The sequence below is a fragment of the Misgurnus anguillicaudatus genome, chromosome 7 (genome assembly GCF_027580225.2).
Source record: "Misgurnus anguillicaudatus chromosome 7, ASM2758022v2, whole genome shotgun sequence".
NCBI lineage: Eukaryota > Metazoa > Chordata > Actinopteri > Cypriniformes > Cobitidae > Misgurnus > Misgurnus anguillicaudatus.
In genome coordinates, this window is record NC_073343.2 from 35,117,023 (window position 1) to 35,139,520 (window position 22,498).

At 36.9% G+C, this 22,498-nt stretch overlaps 1 protein-coding gene across 2 annotated transcripts in view; it reads right to left on the reverse strand.

Annotated features, from left to right (window-relative positions):
• The window catches only part of tgfb3 (transforming growth factor, beta 3), a 38,091-nt gene that overhangs the window by 10,696 nt on the left and 4,897 nt on the right, over positions 1–22,498 (reverse strand). For both annotated transcript variants that reach the window (XM_055173142.2, XM_055173143.2), the window contains exons 2-4: positions 18,179–18,342; positions 13,376–13,502; positions 13,163–13,270 (exon numbers count right to left, since the gene is read on the reverse strand). In XM_055173142.2, the coding sequence (XP_055029117.1) occupies positions 13,163–13,270; positions 13,376–13,502; positions 18,179–18,342 (399 nt within the window). The remainder of the gene's footprint in view (positions 1–13,162; positions 13,271–13,375; positions 13,503–18,178; positions 18,343–22,498) is intronic.

Genomic DNA, 22,498 nt, shown 5'->3' on the forward strand with positions numbered 1-22,498 from the left:
AAAGTAACGATTGTTAAGATCTTCATGCGCGGGGTGTTTGCTCTGGTCTCATAAAAACAACCATTTACACTCAAAACCTATGGCTTCTCTGTCTTAATGTCATCAATTTATTATTTTGTCTACATCATCATCAAAATGTTTCACTATAAGAGTGTGCAAACTGTTTTACTTCGGTCTAGATTTTTATAGAAAGCCTCAGAAAATGCCGGGGCGCCAACATCCACAAGAACGATGAAGCATTTTACCTTTAAATGGTCCAAAGAGTATGCGTTGGTGTACAAGTACTATCTTTGTTGCAACCATCAAGAACATTACACTCGAAACAAGAACCACATCAAACACATGCTGCGCGTGCTCCAAACGACGACACCGCAGAGAAACCACTCAAAAGAGAACCAACTCCAACGCAAATTGTATATGGCCCCACGACTCCAAAAAACAGCAAGCTGCACCCAGTGCCTCCAACAAACAGTTATAATCACATCACAAGCCTAAATGTTTAGAAACATAAATCTTTTTGAAGACCTCACACGGTGGTGGTTTCATCTATCTGGGAAACTTTTAAAAAATATACGCACATGAGCCCAAACAGCAAAAACAGCCGCAAGATACACCACCAATGCTCAACTAGCACACCGCACAAACTGCTAGCCTGTACAAATGACATGTCGCGTTTGTGGGGGTTGTTGACGTGTTTTGGACGCAAGTTGTTTGTTCTAGTCTTTAAACAATTGTGTATGACAAAAGTTGTTCTGACTGAACTGACATTAAGAAACGGTACTGAAATGCTAACTTCAACACAATATAGATGTTTTTAATCTATTGGTACCGATTTTAAATGTGTCCAAACTATTTCAACCATTACTAAGTTGTAGATGTTTGCATCTTAATTTACAAGGTTTTTAACAAACAAACACACGTTCCTGTTTTGTCTTGCTCTGTTTCATAGCATTGCAACTGCATACTTAGGTACACCGCATTATGCTGAAAGGATTACTAAGTTAAAGCTAAACAATCTTTGTTATGCTGTGGACGTTTGGCGTGTATTTTCTGTGGAATTGATGAATTTGCATGTTCGGACATTGCATTTTTCCTGTATTTACTGTATCACGGTGAAGGTTTTAGTAAGTAAATCTAAAACACACTTCGCTGTGTTGCTGTGTTCCCTTAATCGTCTAGCAACAATTTTCAAGAGATTACCAACATGTATGATGTGCTAACTGTCAGGGGATCTGAGATGTACTTTATTATTTTCTGAAGTAATTAAAAAGTTAACTATCTAACACTTAACTGCACAATAACTTAAGCGATAAAGAGTTTGACAAATGTTACTTAACCTATAGAAACGAAACCAACTGAATTACAAAGTCACTGACATAAAGTTTACACTTACAAAGAAAACAAATCACGCAGATGTTTAAAGTGAAACAAGATTTTATTTCTCAGCAAGTAAAAGAAATACATCATATGTCACCAATGTAGCTTAGAAATGTATACACATCACAACGTTTTTCTCGAGAATGTAAGCATCCGTCGGATCAATAATTTCACAAACAGCAGTCTGATCATTATTTGATATTGTAAAAACACACACAAACCACATAGGTAAGAGTTTTCACAGATGCTACAGAGCGCCTTTAGCTTTTTGTCAACAAGTTGCAACAGAAGTATCACGACGCTTGCTTTTATGATCTTGAAACTATCAGTCTGTGGAATCGATACTCGCAAAGTGTATTGCGCAGACTGTTGTTACAGTGCAGCCATACTGAGTTGTGAGGAAAGTCAGGGTGCTGTACCACAGATCCATGCAGAACTCATCCACCCATGAGTTGTCAGCAGGCATTGCAGGGTCCTTCTTGAGGACACAGTTCCATTGGAACATCATCAGGCATCACTGGAGCCGTACAAAGGGTGTTGTTGTAGGGTGATGGACCTCCATCAGGCTTTGCAGGGGACGCATTGGCACTAGGCATTGCATGGGCCTTCTTGAGGGCGCAGGTCCAGCTGTAGGTTCTCTCATCCTCATAATGCTCTGGTGTGGGTAGCGCGAATGTGTTGGTGTAGCAGTAGGAGTCCATAGTTTCTTGAAACTTGTTAAGCGAATGCGTTGAATGATCCAAACTTGAACCGTTTTAACGCACGCAATAGGTAGGCGGAGATATGAGTCCTGGAGTTAAGGGACATACCTCTCTGGGTGGAACAACTTCACTTTAAACATCTGCGTGATTTGTTTTCTTTGTAAGTGTAAACTTTATGTCAGTGACTTTGTAATTCAGTTGGTTTCGTTTCTATAGGTTAAGTAACATTTGTCAAACTCTTTATCGCTTAAGTTATTGTGCAGTTAAGTGTTAGATAGTTAACTTTTTAATTACCTCAGAAAACAATAAAGTACATCTCAGATCCCCCGACAGCCAGCACACCACACACGCTGGCAATCTCCCGAAAACTGCCGCCAGACGACCAAGGGAACACAGCAACACAGCGAAGCGCGCCCCAGATCCACCCACCAAAACCTCCACCGTGATACAGCAAACATAGGAAAAATGCAATGCCCGAACATGCAAATTCATCAACTCCACAGAAAATACACGCCAAACGTCCACAGCATAACAAAGATTGTTTAGCTTTAACTTAGTAATCCTTTCAGCATAATGCGGTGTACCTAAGTATGCAGTTGCAATGCTATGAAACAGAGCAAGACAAAACAGGAACGTGTGTTTGTTTGTTAAAAACCTTGTAAATTAAGATGCAAACATCTACAACTTAGTAATGGTTGAAATAGTTTGGACACATTTAAAATCGGTACCAATAGATTAAAAACATCTATATTGTGTTGAAGTTAGCATTTCAGTACCGTTTCTTAATGTCAGTTCAGTCAGAACAACTTTTGTCATACACAATTGTTTAAAGATTAGAATAAACAACTTGCGTCTAAAATACGTCAACAACCCCTACAAACGCGACATGTCATTTATACAAACTAACAGTTTATACAATGTACTAGTTGAGCATTAATAGTATATCTTGCAACTGTTTTTACTATTTGAGCTCATGTGCGTATATTTTTTAAAAGTTTTCCAGATAGATGAAATCACTATCGTGTGAGGTCTTCAAAAAGATTTATGTTTCTAAACATTTAGGCTTGTGATGTGATTATAACTGTTTGTTAGAAACACTGGGTACAGCTTGCTGTTTTTTAAAATCGTGGGGCCATATACAATTTACGTTAAAGTTGGTTCTCTTTTGAATAGTTTCTCTGCAATATCATCGTTTAGAACACGCGCAACATATGTTTGATATAATTCTTGTTACGAATATAACATTCTTGATGGTTGCAACAAAGATAGTACTTGTACACCAACGCATACTCTTTGGACCATTTAAAGGTAAAATGCTTCATCATTCTTGTAAATGTTAGCACCCCGACATTTTCTGAAGCTTTCTATAAAAATCCAGACCGAAGCAAAACAGCTTGCACACTCTTATAGTGAAACATTTTGATGATGATGTAGACAAAATAATAAATTGATGACATTAAGACAGAGAAGCCATAGGTTTTGAGTGTAAATGGTTGTTTTTATGAGACCAGAGCAAACACTCTGTGCATGTAGATCTTAACAATCGTTACTTTGTAGATATTCTAGATAAATCAGAGAACGAGTTGAGACAGTAATCGCAATGTATTGTGCACTTGAATCCTGAAAACGTGAAATCTGACAATTTCTGTTTGCATAAATTAGTGTGATGAGTTAAACTAAAATAAACCAAAACAAAAAACTTTTGCCATGTATGGCTGATTAAAGATTGGAATAAACAGTTGTGCCAAAATACTCCAACAAACACCTGAAAGATGAAACATCATATCATCATGATATGCCAAAACTATAAGTGACGATTGTACTAGTTAAACATTATTAGTTTTCTTACTACTGTTTTTATAATTTGAACTCGTCTGTACATCATTTTACAGTTTTCAGTTAAACGAAATCAGTATAGTGTTTGAGGTGTTGAAGGGCTCTTGTTTGGATTATAAACCTTCAGGATTGTGGCATGATTACAGTTTACCCCTGTTAAACCAGCACTCACTCTTGGGCACAATTAAAAGTAAAATGTATCATAATTCCGTGTAAATGTGAGTTTCTGAAACTTTCTATAAAAATGAATGGTGTAAACTAAAAAATATGACATAAAGTATAGCAAATAACGGATAAGTAATAAATACATTGATGGCATTAAGACAAAGGTTTCAAAGGTTTATGAAATCTGAGAAAGATATACAGAAGAAAGTTGACAGGAACAGATCAAAACTATGAAAACAAAAGATTGTCTAAATAAAAACAGCAAAGACATAGGTCTGGTGAAAGTGTTCAGATGAATAACGTTCCTGGTTTGTTTGCGAGGACCAGTGTGATAAGTAAAAAATGTATACTTTCGGAAACTAAAAAACTAGCAACGTTTTGATGATTCACTGTTGCTTTCTGTGAATTATGTCAAAAATCAAAGTGCTTAACTACACTTGTTTGCGAGCGTTGGTGTTCCTGTTTGCCATTGTTGGGATGCACTTGGGTGTGGTGTGTTGTCTGTAAATATAAGCAACCTTTGAGAAAAAACACAGTCTAGAAATGTAAAGTCTAACTGAATGGTAGTGTTGCAACTATGCATGTTTTACGAATGGTAAATAAATGATGGTATATTGTAATGTGCTTAAAATGGTCCTGATAAGTATTGAAAGTCTTGAGTAAAAATGTTGGCATGATTCAGTTATTGAAGGACACGTTTCATAGAGTTATACAGGTTATGCAAAGTAACTGACGTGTCTATGTAAAAATCACTAAGTTACAAAATCACCAAATTTGTATCAGGTCATGCATGCGGATTTGGCTTTTGGTGCTGATGCAGGTCACTTTTATTTTTACATAACATAATAAGTGTCACACTTTGTATGAACAAGATGTTTACAAGTCCAAATGACCGAATGTAGTGGTAACATTTCACACAAACGTTTATCACGAACTTTCTAAGAGCTGAAACCAGAACCCATCAAACAAGCAGCCCAGAGATGGAAAGAAGGCGAAGAAAAACCAAAAGACCATGTTCAAACGTTCAAAGGCAGGTCGTGAAAAAAGTGAATGTGTTTTCAGGTGTACGAGGTGTCCCAGGAACTCGCATTGTTTTCAATCATCACCAAAGGTTATGATGTTGTCTAGATACAATAGAAAGTGTATGCATGTGCCAAGACCCTTGTCGATCATAAAGTCAGCAGCAACTTCAACAATTTCACGCACATTGGTTTGGTCCTTCTTTGTCGCTGCGGCAACACATACATCTATTACATATGCAGACATGTGGAGGATGTTAGCAATTTCAAACTCCTCATCACCACATTCGTACAAAGCATCTAGAGCTTTTTTGATGAACACATTGATCGGTTCATCGGCGTTAACAGACACTTGAACCTTCTTATCAAAAGACTTGTCCAGACTTTTCACGACATCTGTTTTTTTCTTGAGGTTGGTTACACGCTCAGCATCAGTTTCGCAGTAATTTTGCGGCAAGCACACATCAGCATTTGCCGATATTACCGCATAAAAAAGATTAACAAGCTCACTCCTGCAGTGTTCTGAAAGCATTTCTTTAAAAACTGGAGGACCGCACACGTACGGCATCTTGCGTTTGTGATCACGCTCAAGTGACATTTGTTCTCTCCTTTCAAGAATCCGCAGCGTCGTAGACAACTTTACACAATGTACGTCCACAAGTCTCTCCCTTATTTTGTTAAGCTTCCGGTCGTGCTTGCACCGTCCTCAAAAATAGCGTCTGCAACTCCTTGAATCCTGCACAGTTGAGCTATGCCGTGTTAAAAACTTTGCTTTAAACAATTTAATGGAGAATTCCTGAAAGTAGCCTTCAAATTTGCCGCTAAATGAACATGCCAGAGCGTCGTATCTGAGGTGTGAGAGCTCTAAGTTTCAGGCTCTGATTTGTAACCTAAAAATCCTGACCCGTCCCCTCTAAACACAGCAATTCACACGCCCCTCATCACATAGTCATCGGTGCGAGTTATGAAGCTATAGAATATTAAAGTGTCAGTGGGAAAGGTCTTTCCCTGTATTTTCTCTATCATTCTCTCTGCTCTACGCACCCATAGAAAAAGGAATTCTTGCTTAACGCTTAAATTTTTCTTAACTTGTAAAACAGGTGAAATAAAATCAGTTTCATAATGTACACAGCTAATATGAGGGTTTTTAGTTTCAGCCCTAATAGTTATCTTTAAGCCGTTATTTTTTTTATAAATTAATATGATCTTCCACTTTACATTAAATTGTGTCAACAACAACAAATAAAATGGTAAATAATATGTCTCACTATGTACTCTCTCCCAGTGCGATGGCTTAGATCGTAATGCATCTTGGAAACAGTAGCCAGTTAAAGGTGGTGTGTGTAGAATTTAGCGGTATCTAGTGGTGAGATTGTGAATTGCCACAGACAACTCACTCTTCAATTTTAAAACCCATATGGTAGCTGTCGCACGACAAACATGTCATCGTCTGAGACAACGTAGGGAAGAAACGTGCTCTTTAGAAGAGTTTGTACGTTTAGGGCTACTGTAGAGATATGACGCTGACTTCCGTATAAGGGGACCAGCGGTGTATGGAGATGAAAATGGCTCGTTCTTAGGTAATAGAAACAATTCAGTTCATTATGTGTTCCTTATACACCACTGATAATATAGTTATGTATATTATTTAGCATTTTTGTCTTTTTAAAAGTAACACAATGCACCTTTAACATATACAGCGTTCGATTCGCCTTGTGAAAATGACTACATTTCCCATAATGCCCCTAGTGCACTAAAGGACACGGTGGTCGCAATAATCAAACTGCCGGTGTAACATGATGGACTACGTGAGATCTTTGTTTTGCCTTGTGGAGCTGTATATAATAAAGCGAGGTATTTTTAATCTGAACTAACACATAGATTTCACCCGTTGTTCTACAACACTCGATTAACCAGATGGTTTGTTACTGTTTTCTGTGATGACATTTTTTTGTTTTTATGGGGTAAGTGCTATTATATTCTCTGTCATTTAAAGGTAAACATAACGGTAAGCATGCCGGGTTTACAGTGAGCCAAGCAACACGTATAGGTAAGGGTTAAAAATCAACTAGATGTTGGAATCTTTAAAAAGTAAATTAATGCTCAGCCCCCCAAAAAGCTGACTGAAGTTCAGATGTTTTGAGTACAACACAATAAATCAACATTAGTTGGAAATGATAGCAAAGTGAATCTTTATAGTATATACTGATTTATTATTCTTATGTTATGGTGTAATAAAACCAGTGTCGCTTTAAGAATATACCTAGATGATTTTGTGCGGGTATTTCATATGTAAGGATCATCAGTTAGCCTATGTCTTTAGTCTTACTATTTTATTTGACTATTTTACAATAAAAAGTTTACTTGTGTTTTTATAAATTGAAGAAATCATGTACCTCGCTTTGTTACCACGAAAGAAGTACATGTTATTCTGGGTAAAGAGTAGTGTGAGTTTAATACACTTTATAAAAATAAAAATAAAAAAACACCGTTTACATAGCCGACAACTGATAACTGAGAACAACAGAGACAGAGAAATGAGTGCATCAAAGCGTGTGATGAAGTTAGACTTTGTATGTTGTGTTCATTGAATGTATATAATTTGATTGTCTTGTATGGAGTAATTTGTCAAATATTATTAAATATTATATTAAATACAAAAGCACTAAAAGTTTTAGTGTTTTGGCTAAGGAGTGTGAGCATGTCTCAGGTACTTGTATTTCAGGTGCAATAATAAATACTAGACGAAAACTTGAGTTTTTGAGATTAAAATAAATGTAATTGATAAGTGCTTTATTCTTTAAGTTGATGAGTTCTTTCTGAAAGTCTGAAAACTATACTAAACCTAATATACTAATAACCTAAAGTTAAACATCTCAGTTTTTAGGCAGGCAATGTTTTGTAATATGTGTCTTTTTGTCTTTACTTATGCTGTACTTATTAGTATGATGAAAGCAACGCAAGCTGCATTAATGCAGGCCCCTTGTATAAACACTGTCCTGCTATCGCAGGAGGACTGGACATGCTTTACGAGTTAAAAAACAAAATATCTCGGTCCTCACACGGGTACTGCCAAAACGATTTACGCTTCGGAGTGGAAGCAGCTCTCAGGAATGCAACTTTAAGGACTACGATCTGTGTAAGTGGCAGAAGACCATATCTTTGTATTGAACAGTTGATTTGAAAAACATAACTTCTGTTTTGAAAATCAGGTCATCTATACAAAATGCAGAATAGGACATTTAAAAATTACACATCAATTTTTACTCTCTAGAGAAAATCCTACAAAATGTTCATCTTGACAGAATTCATTGTTCTTTATTCTTTTAGATTGTATTTCATCTGCCGCTGTGAGAAACCTTTTTTATTATGTTGATACTTTTGAACATGTTTTTTCAGTCGTATCCATACATAGTGCTAAGATTATTAGAGAAAGTTCATTTTAAACATCTTTTCTAATCTTACTTTATATAATTACAGCTTATTCTCACCATGAATATAGCCTTTTAAGCCAGGATGACGTTTAAAAGAAAAGAAAGAACACTTAATTTATTTGATCATTTCACATAAAAAATTGTGTTTAATGAAACTAATCAATGAGAGGATTTCACAATATTTTAATGCCAGCATGGCAGATTATAACGATGTCACGCATTCTAAAATGGTGCATGTTAAAATTTCAATGCATGTTAAAAGTTAAATTTTTTCGTCGCCATAGCTAGATGCTCCATGCTATTTCACCATTCACTCACTGGAGTACCGTGCGAGCTGCATGGCCTATCCATGTTTGTGATTGTTGTAACTCTGATTTCCCTGGCTTTTTATTATACATATTATGCCCCACCTTATATAAATTATGATGGGTGCATGGAATGTGTTTTAATGAAGACCACTTGTGTAAACACTGTTTTTATTGTTTTATCGTAGGAGGACATGATTTAACATGCCCCGGAGATAACCCCGGACGTAAACATGTCAACGTGACGTGGGCGTACCGGTTAAAAGTTGAATGCTACGTGGGCGGTCCGGTTAAAAGTTCAATGCTACGTGGGCGGTCGGTTCAAAAGTTCAGCGCGACGTGGGTGGTCCCGGTCAAAAGTTCACGACGTGGGAGGTCCGGTCAAAGGTTAGACCCTCCCCGGAGGTCAAAAGTTCACGACGTGGGTGGTCCGGTCAAAGGTCACCCCTCCCTCGCAGGTCAAAAGGTCACCCCCTCCCTCAGAGGTCAAAGGTTAGCCCCTCCCCTAAGGTCAAAGGGCACCATCAATCATTTTGACAGTATGTGCCCCATATTTACTACTCACCACTGACTTTCTTGCTTTGTGTCACTCATTTCTAAATCTGTTTGTCATAAACAAATGAGTATCGTCCACTACAGTAACTGGCGAGAGATGGATGACGTGAACTCCACTGCTTTGCTGCCATTGATAGTCACTCTCAAAAATTGCTCATCAATTGCATACAGTGAATCTTTTCTTAATTTTCTCGCATCGTTGGACACGACCATTCGGTCGCCAACAGACACCCTCGCTCGTGTCACCGGAAGTCGCCAAACATTCATTAAAATGAATGAGATCGCACCGCTCAGCCGCTGCTAGTCACTGCTGGTCTGAATGGGGCGAAAAAATCTGGCAATTAAAAATCATAATGACTTAAACAAAGAGCCTTATTTATGACACAAGTGGAACAAATTTCTGTATCATGTCAATTCAAAAATCATGTCAAGTATTCTTTGCATTTATAATATACAATGCTTTATATGATCATCTCCATTTGTCTCAAAGATCATCCAGCATCATGAAGTGCTTTAATGTGGACTCTCAGTGGCTGTTTGCATGCACAAAATTTTGTCAGTCCGACTGAATTTATTCCGATTGAAGGATACGACAATACAGTTTACATTGCAATCTGATTAAAATGTTCATTTACATGTACATACTACAGAATCTGAACTGAACGTCTGCGCAAGCGCACAGCCAGGGTTGCTGGATTTGCGTATCAAAACCATCTGAATGGACATTCAAAACTATCCCAAATATCAATAACTAATCAACGAAATCATTTCATCTTTAACCCGCAGAAAAAACAACAACTGGTGCAAACAGTTTAAACAGTAGCCCAAATCTAAATTGAAAAAAGCAGACTTCACTGTCCTAAAAACGGGCTGATGTCTTCTTAGTTCTATGAAGTCCCTCTTTCAGAAATACGTATCGATTTATTATTATATACATATTAGCACCACACTGCTTTTTTGGAGATCAGACCCAGAGATTATGGTAGTTGCTGAAGTTTCTTTCTTTTTAATCCATTTTCAAATGTCTATGGTCAAATGAGTTCATGCAATATAAAACCTTGAAATTCTGGAATGTTCATGGCCTTCGTGTTTACTTTCCATAGTGCAAGACATTTTACATAATGTCATTAGGGTGGGGGAGCAATCAAGCGACCAATCAAAATTCGACCTTGCCTCACAGACCGTCCTTAACTAAAGTGTTGCTATTATAGCTTATTATTTACTCTAGGAAGAAAATACACTAGGCAAATGTGATTTTTAAATTTTATCATTATCCTATTCAACATTAATGGTGATCTGAGCGGGCGACGCCCTGATTCAGTCTGATCCAAAAGGAAAAAGTTAGTCATTGAATTAACATACGTATGTATACTCCTCCAGGCTTCTCAGTAAAATAATCAAAGCTTTTCGACAGAACGTCTTCAGGACATGATTTTCCTATCTGAACTGTGATTGGTCCTTGTAAGTCAGGTGGTCTCTTCCAGCAGTGGAACATTCAGATGATTAGAGTAAAGAGATCGGCTAGCAGCTTACACAAGAGAGCACCTCTGGATTACATCTCCACATCCTGAGCTCTCGCTCCATCTGCTTACTTCATCTGTCTGTGATAGCAAAAACAGCTCGGCTCCCAGGAGAGACGTTGCCTGGAGATACGGACACCCCCTTTTCATTGAGGGCCAAGCGTCTGAGTGCCCGCAGCATTCCCAAAACCTCAGACACCCCTGAGGCTCTCAGACATAAGCGAGACTCCATACTACACTGCAGATTCTCATGATGGAGCTCCAGTACAGAGCCGTTCTGCATCGCACGCATGTAGACAAGGTTTACAGCACAACACATACACAACTCATTTCACTGTGAGTCCAGCTGTGTTCACACTTCTCTATGGAGTTCTTTACTTTCATTTCTACATTTAATAAGGGACTTCATTTATATCTCATTTTTACTGTAAACTACTTTATATATAACAACAATTTATATTCAAGTCTGTAACATGCATCATGTATGTTTAACAGCTTTGAATGCACATGCAAATTTAATTTCTGGGCACTGAAGACGGGATTTTACTCAATATGATTTTGCACATTAAAACAACAACAACAACAACAACAACATTATTGCAAACGATAATTCACCATGTTTTGGCATTTTTTCAAGGTTGGAAGCATATTGCAGTGGTTTGTATTTGTTATGCATTCATGTTTTCCTTTTTATGTTCTAATTTATTTATATTCACAAAACTTATCAACAAAACACCAATTAAAATTAAGAAACAAATTATATTAAACGAAATTCGTTTTAAAGAAGCAAACAAATCTTATCAAGTGGTTGAAAATTATGTTTCTATATATGACGATTAAAATTACCGTCAGTCTTTTGTAATAAGCTAATTCAATTGAAACAAAACATAAACAACATAAAAACAATATTTAAACACAATAATACTCACATAAATATAAAACAGACACTTTCTCCATTAGGATCAATGTTAAGAACAATCTGATATAAAGATTTTTAATAGTTTGTTGCACTATGTAAAACCTACGTTTAACTGAATAAAATCACTTTCACATTGAAAATTATGCGCTGTCACGTTAAAGACAGCTGTTTGTTTATGACTACATCTACGTTCGTCTACACTGCAACAAACCCTGGAATTCTTAAAAACTAAAACAGGGTCTTCAGCGTTTATGAATGACTTCGTTTATGAGCGTAAAAAAATGCATGGCAAAAGTCATTCATTTTAAAACATAAACGTATTAATGTAAATGTGGCCTTCGGCAGCCCAATACAAAAATACCTTGTCAAACAATTACAGTAATTAGTCTCAAGTCTTAGGTCACCATGTCATTATTAGTTTTGTTGTTTTTGCAATGGTATAATGAGCATATATACAGTCATTATTTCTCATCCTCTTTATTACAATACAACCAGAACGTACAGGAAATCTGTGTATGGAAAAACTGAATCCAATTATAAGTAATAGTCAAGTAAAGTCCTTTCTGATTTGAATGTAATGTCTTCAGGACTTAAGTTTCCTCAAAAGAGAGTTTAAGATGTGATCACATTAAATACTGATTTTAACCTAAAGAAGACATTTCATTCAGTTATATGCAGATTATTTTTGTATTTATTTTCTTTTTGGATCTTGATAAGAGACAAAATGATGATTCTTTAAAGGTGCATTGTGTAATAAAAGGATCTCTTGACAAACATGCTAAATAATATACAAAACTATGTCATCAGGGGTGTATAAAGACGTTTTTATAATGAACCGTTGTTTTTATTACCTTAGAATAAGATGTTTTTATCAACATACACCAAGGGTCCACTTAGGTGGAAATTGCCATTTTGTGCCCCATGTTTCTACAGAAGCCCTTAACGGACAAACTTTTTTTACTAAGTTGTCTCCGTCGATGACGTGTTTGTCCGATGGCAGCTACCGTAGCTTCTTTATACGTTTCAAAAGCGAGGGGTGAGCAGTGGACTGAGCCATTGGTTGCAATTCACAATCAATGCCGCTAAAATTTACACACTGCACCTTTCAATGAAGCTGGTGGTGATCACAGTACAGTAGATCACACAAATAAACAAAATATAATATGGCTTTAAAATATTCTTTATGTGTTAATAAAAAGCGATACTTAAATACCCGTCCTGCAAAACATTTTCATACATCTCTAAATAATGCGTATCACTCATAAACAATATTGCTGGGTCCATTAATGATTTGTAAATGTAGAAATAAAAGCAGTTTTTTCTTCACTCACCATTAAATCTGACCTCTAGCACCTCATTGACATTTCCAAGGATGTCACCATTGGGGTTAAATGTGTGACACGGGCAATGAACGCTGATCTCCAGACCGGGGTTTTTCACTAAACAACACAAAACACACAGTCTGACATCAGTTTTCTCCACTATGACCAACAGAAAGCTTCTCCGTGTAAAATAAAGATTAGATAATAATAATAACAACATACCTCTGTACATGAGCCATTCACGTACGGTCTCAGTAACGTCAAAGGAAACCCACTCAGATGTGCCTTTAGTCAGAACGTTCCTGCCTGCGATGTAACGCTGCTTTATGTTCTCATTACCATGAATAATCTGTCAATCATAAACAAATCAGACACACAGCATTTATATAAAGATCACACAATACAAAAAAACATAGGGCTGCATATCGATTAATCCTGACTAATGATCTGTGGAATATATTTATCTATCTATCTATCTATCTATCTATCTATCTATCTATCTATCTATCTATCTATCTATCTATCTATCTATCTATCTATACAAAAAATTATTTATATATATATATGCACAATTTGACTCCAAAATTGCATTTTTTTAGGCATACCATTTTTTTTAAGTTCTTCGCTGTAGTTTTCCTAACCCTAACTCCTGCCATGTTTATTTTCTGCTTTCTGCTTTGAGCCACCAGGTTCACCTTTGCGCCCGCAGTCTAGCCAATAGAATAACAGTATAACAACTACTGGGTGGGTATTTATTAAGGTCACTTCTTATTTGTCTATTTTGGACAATCTAAGCATGCAACACACAAATGATAGACGTGGAAAATAAATATAAGTTATCGCAACTTTATTTGATGTGATGTATCAACATGGTGGATGTAGTACGTCTGAATCTCATTCATACTATACCGTACCGTTTAACGGTCAGTAAGTAGGTAGCCTACTTCAACTCATTAAGTACCTACTGCAGTGCTCGAATTGATGGGAGCCTGCGGAGATCCTGGACACCCCATATGGCATTACGGACCCCCATAAGAAGTTAAAATTATACTTGGGGGGTCCCCTCAGATATTTTTATTTTATTACAGATAAAATATGAAGGTAAATTCTGATCTAGTTTGAGTCTGTACATTTTGGATTGCTTTTCCTTGTATCGATGTTACATAAATCATACATTTGGGTTCAAAGGTAGTAATGTTTGTAAATTTTGGGTTTGCTGCTATGTCATGATGGGGACCCCCCATAAGACTTAATTCAATTTTATGGTGCTACTTAGCTGTATCTTAAATAAAAACAAACCAACTGCAGTTGAATTTATATTAATTGGAATGCAGAACCAAAAAACAAGATTTCTGAAAAAAAAAAAACGGAGTTATCTTGTTTTGCAACAAAACTCTTCAAATGCATTACAAGTCCAGGTGTGTGTGCGAGAAGGAATCCGCGCACGTTACAAGCTCTCGCACGCAAAGTGAAGCCCACAAACCCTCTCACGCAAGGAAAAGCACGCAAAGCGCATGTCAATGTTAAACTCATTTGATAACTATCACCAACTATCGTCATGAAAGTTAACACTATCGGCCCCATGTCTGATGATAGTATCACCTATAATGTAAACAAAAACCTTTTTCAGCAAATGATTAGTCACGATTAATCGTTATACAGCCCTAACACACATACAGAGAGAGAGAGAGAGAGAGAGAGAGAGAGAGAGAGAGAGAGAGAGAGAGAGACAGCGGTAAATCCAGACACCAGAGCAGCCTGGAGCCAAAGTCTTCTGTATTCTGCTGGTATGGAAAAAGTGATTCAGCTTCAGTCTATGATCCACTATAATGCTGTATAGCCAAAATATTTCACTGACAAATCATTTTAGATCACCACACATACATCACATTCAACAGCCAACTGTTTCTATAGAAAATAATCCAATGAGTGAGTTTTATAAATGAGGCACCATCTATTATAAGATTCATCGACTGTATATAGCATGAGTTGTGTCTGCGTTGAGGAGATTAAAATGACTTTTATTGATTTGTGCACTAAAAGTGTTTTAGAAACAGTGAATAACCTTCACATCATACAAACACTTCAGTCTGTCAGATAAACTGGGATCAGTGTGTGAACTCTGGGAACAGCTTGACTCTGGGTTTCTGAATGCTGTAAGGATCTAATCTAACATCCGGTGAGACTGGGGGCGGGGGTCCACGGTAGAGAGCAGACCCCTTGACAAATAAACCCGGGTCAGCGTCTGGACTCCAAACACCCACCCGTCTGATCGCCCTCTGTGACCCTAACTCTCTCTCTCTCTCAGAGAAGAAGAAGAGAGATCCGGAGACAAACGCTGGAAAGCGGTGAATGTTTCTCACGGGAGATCGGTGAGGAGACAAATACAACACTTACAGACACACAAGCAGTTAAAATAATGGCCTCCATATATTATATAACAACTCCCAGAAGCGAGAGTCTTAGTTTTATATTGCGGTTAAAGTCATCAGCCTGTGAAAGAAGTTTCTGAGAATGCTTCTTTTGTTCACATGAATGGTAGAAATGTTCTTCTGTATAATCCATTAGCACCTGGAATAAAGATCAGATCTGAACACATAAGCGTACAGTATATGAATATAACACACGGTCAACATTAGATCTGAGAAATGAAGTGTTGTATGATAAAGTCATGTCACTGTAGTATCACATTCACCACACCATCCACTTCTTCAGACAGCAACCTTCCGGAAACATGTTCCTATTGGATTTCTCCATAGGGATTTTAGGAAGTTTTAAATCACAAATACAAAATTACTCTCTTATTTAAATATAGTTATGTATTTGTTAAAAACTGAACTATAAAAGTAAAAAGTATATAGTAATCACATGCTATTGTATTTTTGTTATGTGTGACTTTTATGTAAGTATTTTATTTGTGGTTTACATAAATTCATCCTGCAACAACTAATCAATAAAATTTGATAATGACATTTGTTCACGTTCATATCATAGCGGCTTATTTATTTTGTTAATAATGAATAATGTTAATGTTCATCAAGGTTCAAGATTAAAATGAGTTTATTAATCTGTGGCAAAATGCCCTCGCTAGCACATCCCTGAAGACTCAATACGTTTTTGTTTGTTTATACTTTGACATTTAAAGATGTTTTCCTTTTTTTAAATGACACAAACATTTTTATTTAAGGATTAAAAAATCAAAAAGATTATATTAGTAAAACTCAGTCTGTAGTAGTGTGTGGGACTTTTGAAAGTACACTTCTACACAAATACACTCTTTTAATGCCTTATTTAGCTATAAGTAAACAAACTAATTGAGTAATAGTTACGTTTTTATCCGATTAGTCGATTAATCAAACAAATTAATCGTCAGATTAATCGATTATTAAAATAAGTCGCAACCTTATATCCTACGTAATGTAAAGTACACTCTGTGAAAATATCATCTTGATATCTTTAATATTCACAGAGTAAGATGTGAAAATCAATGTGAAATCAAACTTTGATGCTCCTCATCTCAGATTATGAGACTTTAGTCTGACAGGATAAAACTTTAGGAAACATGGCTTGTGTAAAGACGGTTTCAGTAGTAACAACATAAACAAACGGCTTTCGTGGTCAACACGTAACTTCCGGTAAACTCCGCTAAGAATAAATAACAACAAAGTCATTTTAGAGTAGTTTATTTTGTAATAACAAGCTAAATAAACAATAAGTAGATTTGAAATGACCAAGTACCGTATTCATATTTCATAGTTAAAGCGTATAAAAAAACAACACTGAGCTAACGTTGCTGTGTAAAATGTGTACAATAATGTATCCAATCTTAACGACAGATCGGCTGCCAAACCTCACTTTACATAATGCTGATCCAGGCTGCCGTCTCCCCTCATGAAAACCAAAACATTTGTAATTTTGACGAGGTATTTATTGCAGAGATCATATTATCCACTAGTCAGACCATTAAACAAACAGAAACCTGAAGTAAAGTTCCAACCAGAGGCATTAACCACGACAACGCACGTGCATCCGATGAAACCGTCTATAAGACATGCTTTATATTAGGGCTGCATGATAATTAATCACAACTACTTGTTTGCAGAATAAAAGTTTTTGTTAACATCATGTATGTGTGTTTACTATGTATTAGATTATGTATATATAAATACACACACATTCAATATATATGTATGTATGTATGTATGTATGTATGTATGTATATGTAGATGTATATGTATATATATAAAATATGAACGTATATAAATATAACAATGTATATAAAGATACCGCTGTCCACTTTATTCACTATGACACACACACATTGGCTATAGTCTCATAAATAGTGAAGCTAAAATTGTCCAGCTATTTATGTCAGACAACAACTTGACCCAAAATATCTGACCTCCAAACGGCAATCGAAACCAGCTGAGTAGCATTTATAGCAATGATACGACTACAGTATGTACAGAGGATTATAATGAGAGTCCTTCAGTCAATTGGCTTTACATTTGAAATATATGTTTAATTTGGGTAAAGCGGGACACATTCATTCATACACTGAAAAAATATCCGGTTGCACAATGTTCTAAAAATGATTTTTCTTAAAAAGAAAAATATTTTTGGATATACACAATATAATAATGTACAACAGTTCAACATGCTTGAATCAAGTTTATGTTAATTCACTTTTAAGAAAATCAAACTTATTTACGTAAATACAGTGTTCATAGACACAATCTGTGACGCCGCGTTCATTTAACATCCGAGCATTACTGCAGAGTATTTGCGGATGATGTGTTTCTGAATAAATTCACAATGTGATTCAAGCAAAAGCAAGCAGAGGTTCCCAACAACAACCTTGACTAGTGAATATCTGTGAAAATAACCACACATTTCCAATGAAGAACTGATATTTTTCAAGTGTTCGGCACCCATAACAGTCTTGAGCTGACATGAACACACATATTTATATGATCATACTGAAAGTAAAGCTGAACTAAAGTAAAGAACAGAGAGGCTACACACCTGATAGAGCTCAACTCGCTGTTCATTTCTCTTGGCGCTGGAGTTGGGCTCCCGCAGCGCCCGGAATTCTGCCCGGAACAGGTTGGTAGCATTCTTCTCCATGCTGGAGACGTTGAAGCGGAAAACTTTTGACGTAATCCCCTTGGGACAGTAAGGAAGGTCATCTGTAATACGACAGGTCAAAGGTCAGTAAATTTAGGCTTTATTTGTAAAGTTTTCTTTGATCTAGCAACACATTTAAAACTAAAGATAGCCTAGTTGCTATTTTGTGGAGACAAATCCACAAAAAATCAACACAAAACAATCAACAGCTCAAAATCACACACAGTGACTCACAAATACACTTATATAATATCTATCTGTCACCTCCGTCAAAACTGAGATCATGATACTGACGAGTGCTCTCGCCGCGTATTATACGTTTAGCAAATCCGATTCAAAGCCCAGCATTAGGCCATACTGAAATTTTGTTGGCAGAATCCATTAAACGCCACAACAATTTTTAAGCAAAGCCTTCTCAGTACAGGAAAAATGGATTGGATGAGTGACAGTACACAAATCAACAGTGGATCACATTCAAACTTGGGTCCTTTGTGTACTTGAATACAACCTGACTGTGGCAGTGATATGCAACACGGCGCCCTCTAATGTGTGCTTCAGTTTCTTCAGTTTTACACGTTAATCATTTGGAGTGGTTCTAGTTACATCTTTAGTGATTTTCAACGGTTTATTATGTCTTGTCCGAAGAAGTGGATTTTTTTAGAAGTGGATGTTTTTGCTAAAAAAGCATGCACTTAGAGGGTTTTGCAGCGAAAGATACTCAAATTTGCATTTCAATTACTGACTAATAAACTTTTCATTGCCTTTTCATTAAAGTGAAATTACTGAACCTAAACATAAGAGCTTGATAAAGAAATTGCTAATTTACAAGAAAACATGTCAGATGGGTTTTGCATCTGAACTCCTCATCCTCACCTCCCTGATCATTTGACTTTTGTTTTGTTGAGCTTTAGCGTTCAGTTTAAGTTTTCTTTGAAATGAACTTTAGAACTGTAAAGTTTTTCCTTGGCTTGGTTCTGTAGAATCTGAGCAGACTGACGACAGACCACAATCCATTAGCAATCCACTGAATTCCTGACCGGCTGGTTGGCGAGTCAGATGTGGAATATTTATGTAATATTGAGAGATGATGCCAGCTGAGCTCCTGCAGTACAGACGCGCTCTGCATATCTCCTGCAAACCACATGCTTATGCAACACACATCTCCACCTTCTTATACGGTTAAAAAGAATTTAGTGAAAAAAATGGAAAGATGTTTTTTTGTAATTACTGGTGATATTGTACAGCGTAGGTAACAGGAATACATTTAAAAAGATCCTTACTTAGCGGATAATCAGCCAAAAATGATAAAACAAGGGCCAAGAAGCTTAACAGCTAACTTCACCATTTAACCGAACTTGTTAAGTGACCGCAATCTTGTGCAACATTTACAGTTAACTCATTTGCCAAAAAGTGCGGTGGAGAAACAAAAAAATTAAAATCTCCAAATATTCTGAATCAATTTTTGGTTTATGAATATGGCAGACGCTTTTATCCGAGGCGTTACAGTGCAAGCCAAACATTAAGTGGGAATCAAACTCATGACCTTTAGGTTGCCAGCACACTGTCTGAATGAAAGGAACACCAAGATCATGCTGTTCATAATCAGTAGCAACTGATGTAAAACATATTGCACAATTATAAATTCTGATCTAATAGTTAAAAAAAAACAAGCAAATTTACCTAAACTCCACCAGTTCTCTAAACAATAAATGTGTTCCAAAAACACAATATTAAGACATCATACCTTCACAATCTGTGATAAATTTGGTAAATAATAAATGTGTGCTGTGTATTTTTAGTCTGGTCAGGAGTATTACATCATGACATGCTAAGATTGAACTCCACTTTGGTCACATGAAGAGCTCCGGGCATCGGTCACTTGTATCTATTTGGATAAAGATGCTTGCAGAAGCAAAGTCTCTTTAGGAAGGTCTCTGCACTCGGTGGCTATGTTTGCAACACCTTCAGATAGATCTTTTATCATCAGGACCAACTACTATACATGAGGAAGACTGTTTTCCCTTCTATGAGTCACTAAGGTTTCAATAAAACAACATCATTCTGACCAACAACTAACAAGTTACCCTGACATCAACTTTATCATGCATTCGGTATCTTAAAGGGGACATATCATGAAAATCAGACTTTTCCATATTTAAGTGTTATAATTGGGTCCCCTGTGCTTCTATCAACCTAGAAAATGTGAAAAAGATCAACCCAGTAACTTAGTTTTGGTAAACCATTCTCTGCAAGCATGTAAAAAAAATAGATCATTGACTTTGGATTCCCTTGTGATGTCAGAAAGGGATCTTATTATAATAATACCGCCCCTTAATCTGCACTATCCAACCACGGCACTACCATTTAGTACAGAGATCAGCTCATTTGCATTTTAAAGGACACACCCCAAAACAGCACATTTTGCTCACACCTGCAAAGTGTCAATTTTAACGTCTTATAATAAATTATCTGTGGGGTGTTTTGAGCTAAAACTTACGTACTCTGAGGACATTAAAGATTTATTTTACATCTTAAAAAAGTCTTGTGAAATGTCCCCTTTAAGCTCACATTTTCCCAAGTTACTTTGGCTACTGCACATGTGCAAAGGCTGGTGAGCTTCTCCCACCGACAATCACTAATCTTTAATCATTGATGATTGGCTGTTTTAACTAGAAGGCGGGACTTCCGTCGCTAGAGCAGCCATTGCATTTCGCCCCAATAACTTGTTATATATCCAATATCTCGGTTCATCCTAACAGACCTGTGGCATCTTTGTTATTATCTCGATTCTTTGTTAGAAGGCAGCAAAGCCATGATTGTTAAACAAAGATTTTGGCCTCATGTATCTTTCTTGTGTTTACCGAGAGAGATTTGAAATTCTAATCAAGCCTCTGCTTTCCTTCTGTATGAGCTCATTTCTCCCACTGCCATGTTTTTATGTGGATTTCACATTATGGCTGATTTTTGCCCCGGCTCAAGCGCGCTGCTCAATTGTTCCATGAACGTAAGCGCAAGTGTTGTTGGTATTCAGGTCAAATACTAAAATTAGTTTTAGGCTATCAAATACGGGTCAAATGGTATCATTCAAATTTCCTAAACTTTCTAGAAAGATCAGATCATGTTTTTATTATAGAGCAAGAGCAGGTTTAGTTGTTATTAACTAGTCTGATCTCACACATCTCTGTTGTGCTGTGACTCCATTACATTGGTATGTTGTTGTCCATCCACTGTTGGCTTAAGAGTCATTTATCTTTCAGTCTCTAATGTGATTTTTGTCAATTAAAGGTGTATACGGTAAGATACTTTACACCTGACTTTAAACACAGACACCACAGAGAGAATCTACTGTATAGGCGTCCAACATCTTGATTCGTGTATCCGGTGACTGGGATGTTCCTTCTCACCAAGCTGTCTCGGGTCAGGTGACACTATCCAGAAGTTCCTGGGAAAGTTCTAGGACGTTCTGGACACATCACCGATGATGTCACAGAAAAGAGACGTACAGCTCAAAACAGGACAAAGAGTGTAACAATGATCTGCTTTAGTACTTTGCTACTAATTCTGGAAAATATATTAAGATATCAGAAAGTACAATCTGAAATACATACAAAACAGGAAAAAAAAATCAAGGTAACTGTCACGGTCCTGTCAGACATCTGTGCTAGATGTAGGTCTGAGTGCATCTGGCAGGACCGTGATAGTATTATGTTCTGTGTGGGGACATGTGGAATCACATTGTGTGCGTGGTTTCCACATGTTCCCGGTGTCTTGTTGCTGTCATGATCTTGCCAGACCTTAGTATAGGTTCAGGTCTGTGTTAGAGAGCAAGATCATGGCAGCATTGTGTCTACGTGGGAACACGTGTGTTTCACATCATGTCTGTGTAACACGTGTTCCCAGTGTTTTGTGGCTGTCATGGTCTTGCCTGACTTTGGTTATAGTCCAGGTCGGATGTTGGCAAGATTATGGCAGCATTGTGTTTATGTGGGAACACGTGTGTTTTCACATCATGTATGTGTGACACGTGTTCCCAGTGTCTTGTCACTTTTACCCTACTCCCTTATGTACTCGTGTCTTACGTGATTAATTATGTTCACCTGTTCCCCATTGATGTGGTGTCTATTTAATGCCCTCGTGTTCTCTGTGTGGGGTGTGTGCGTTGTTGTATGTCAGAGCTTCATGTTCTCCGTGTGCTCTGTTGCAAGTTCCTGTTTGTTC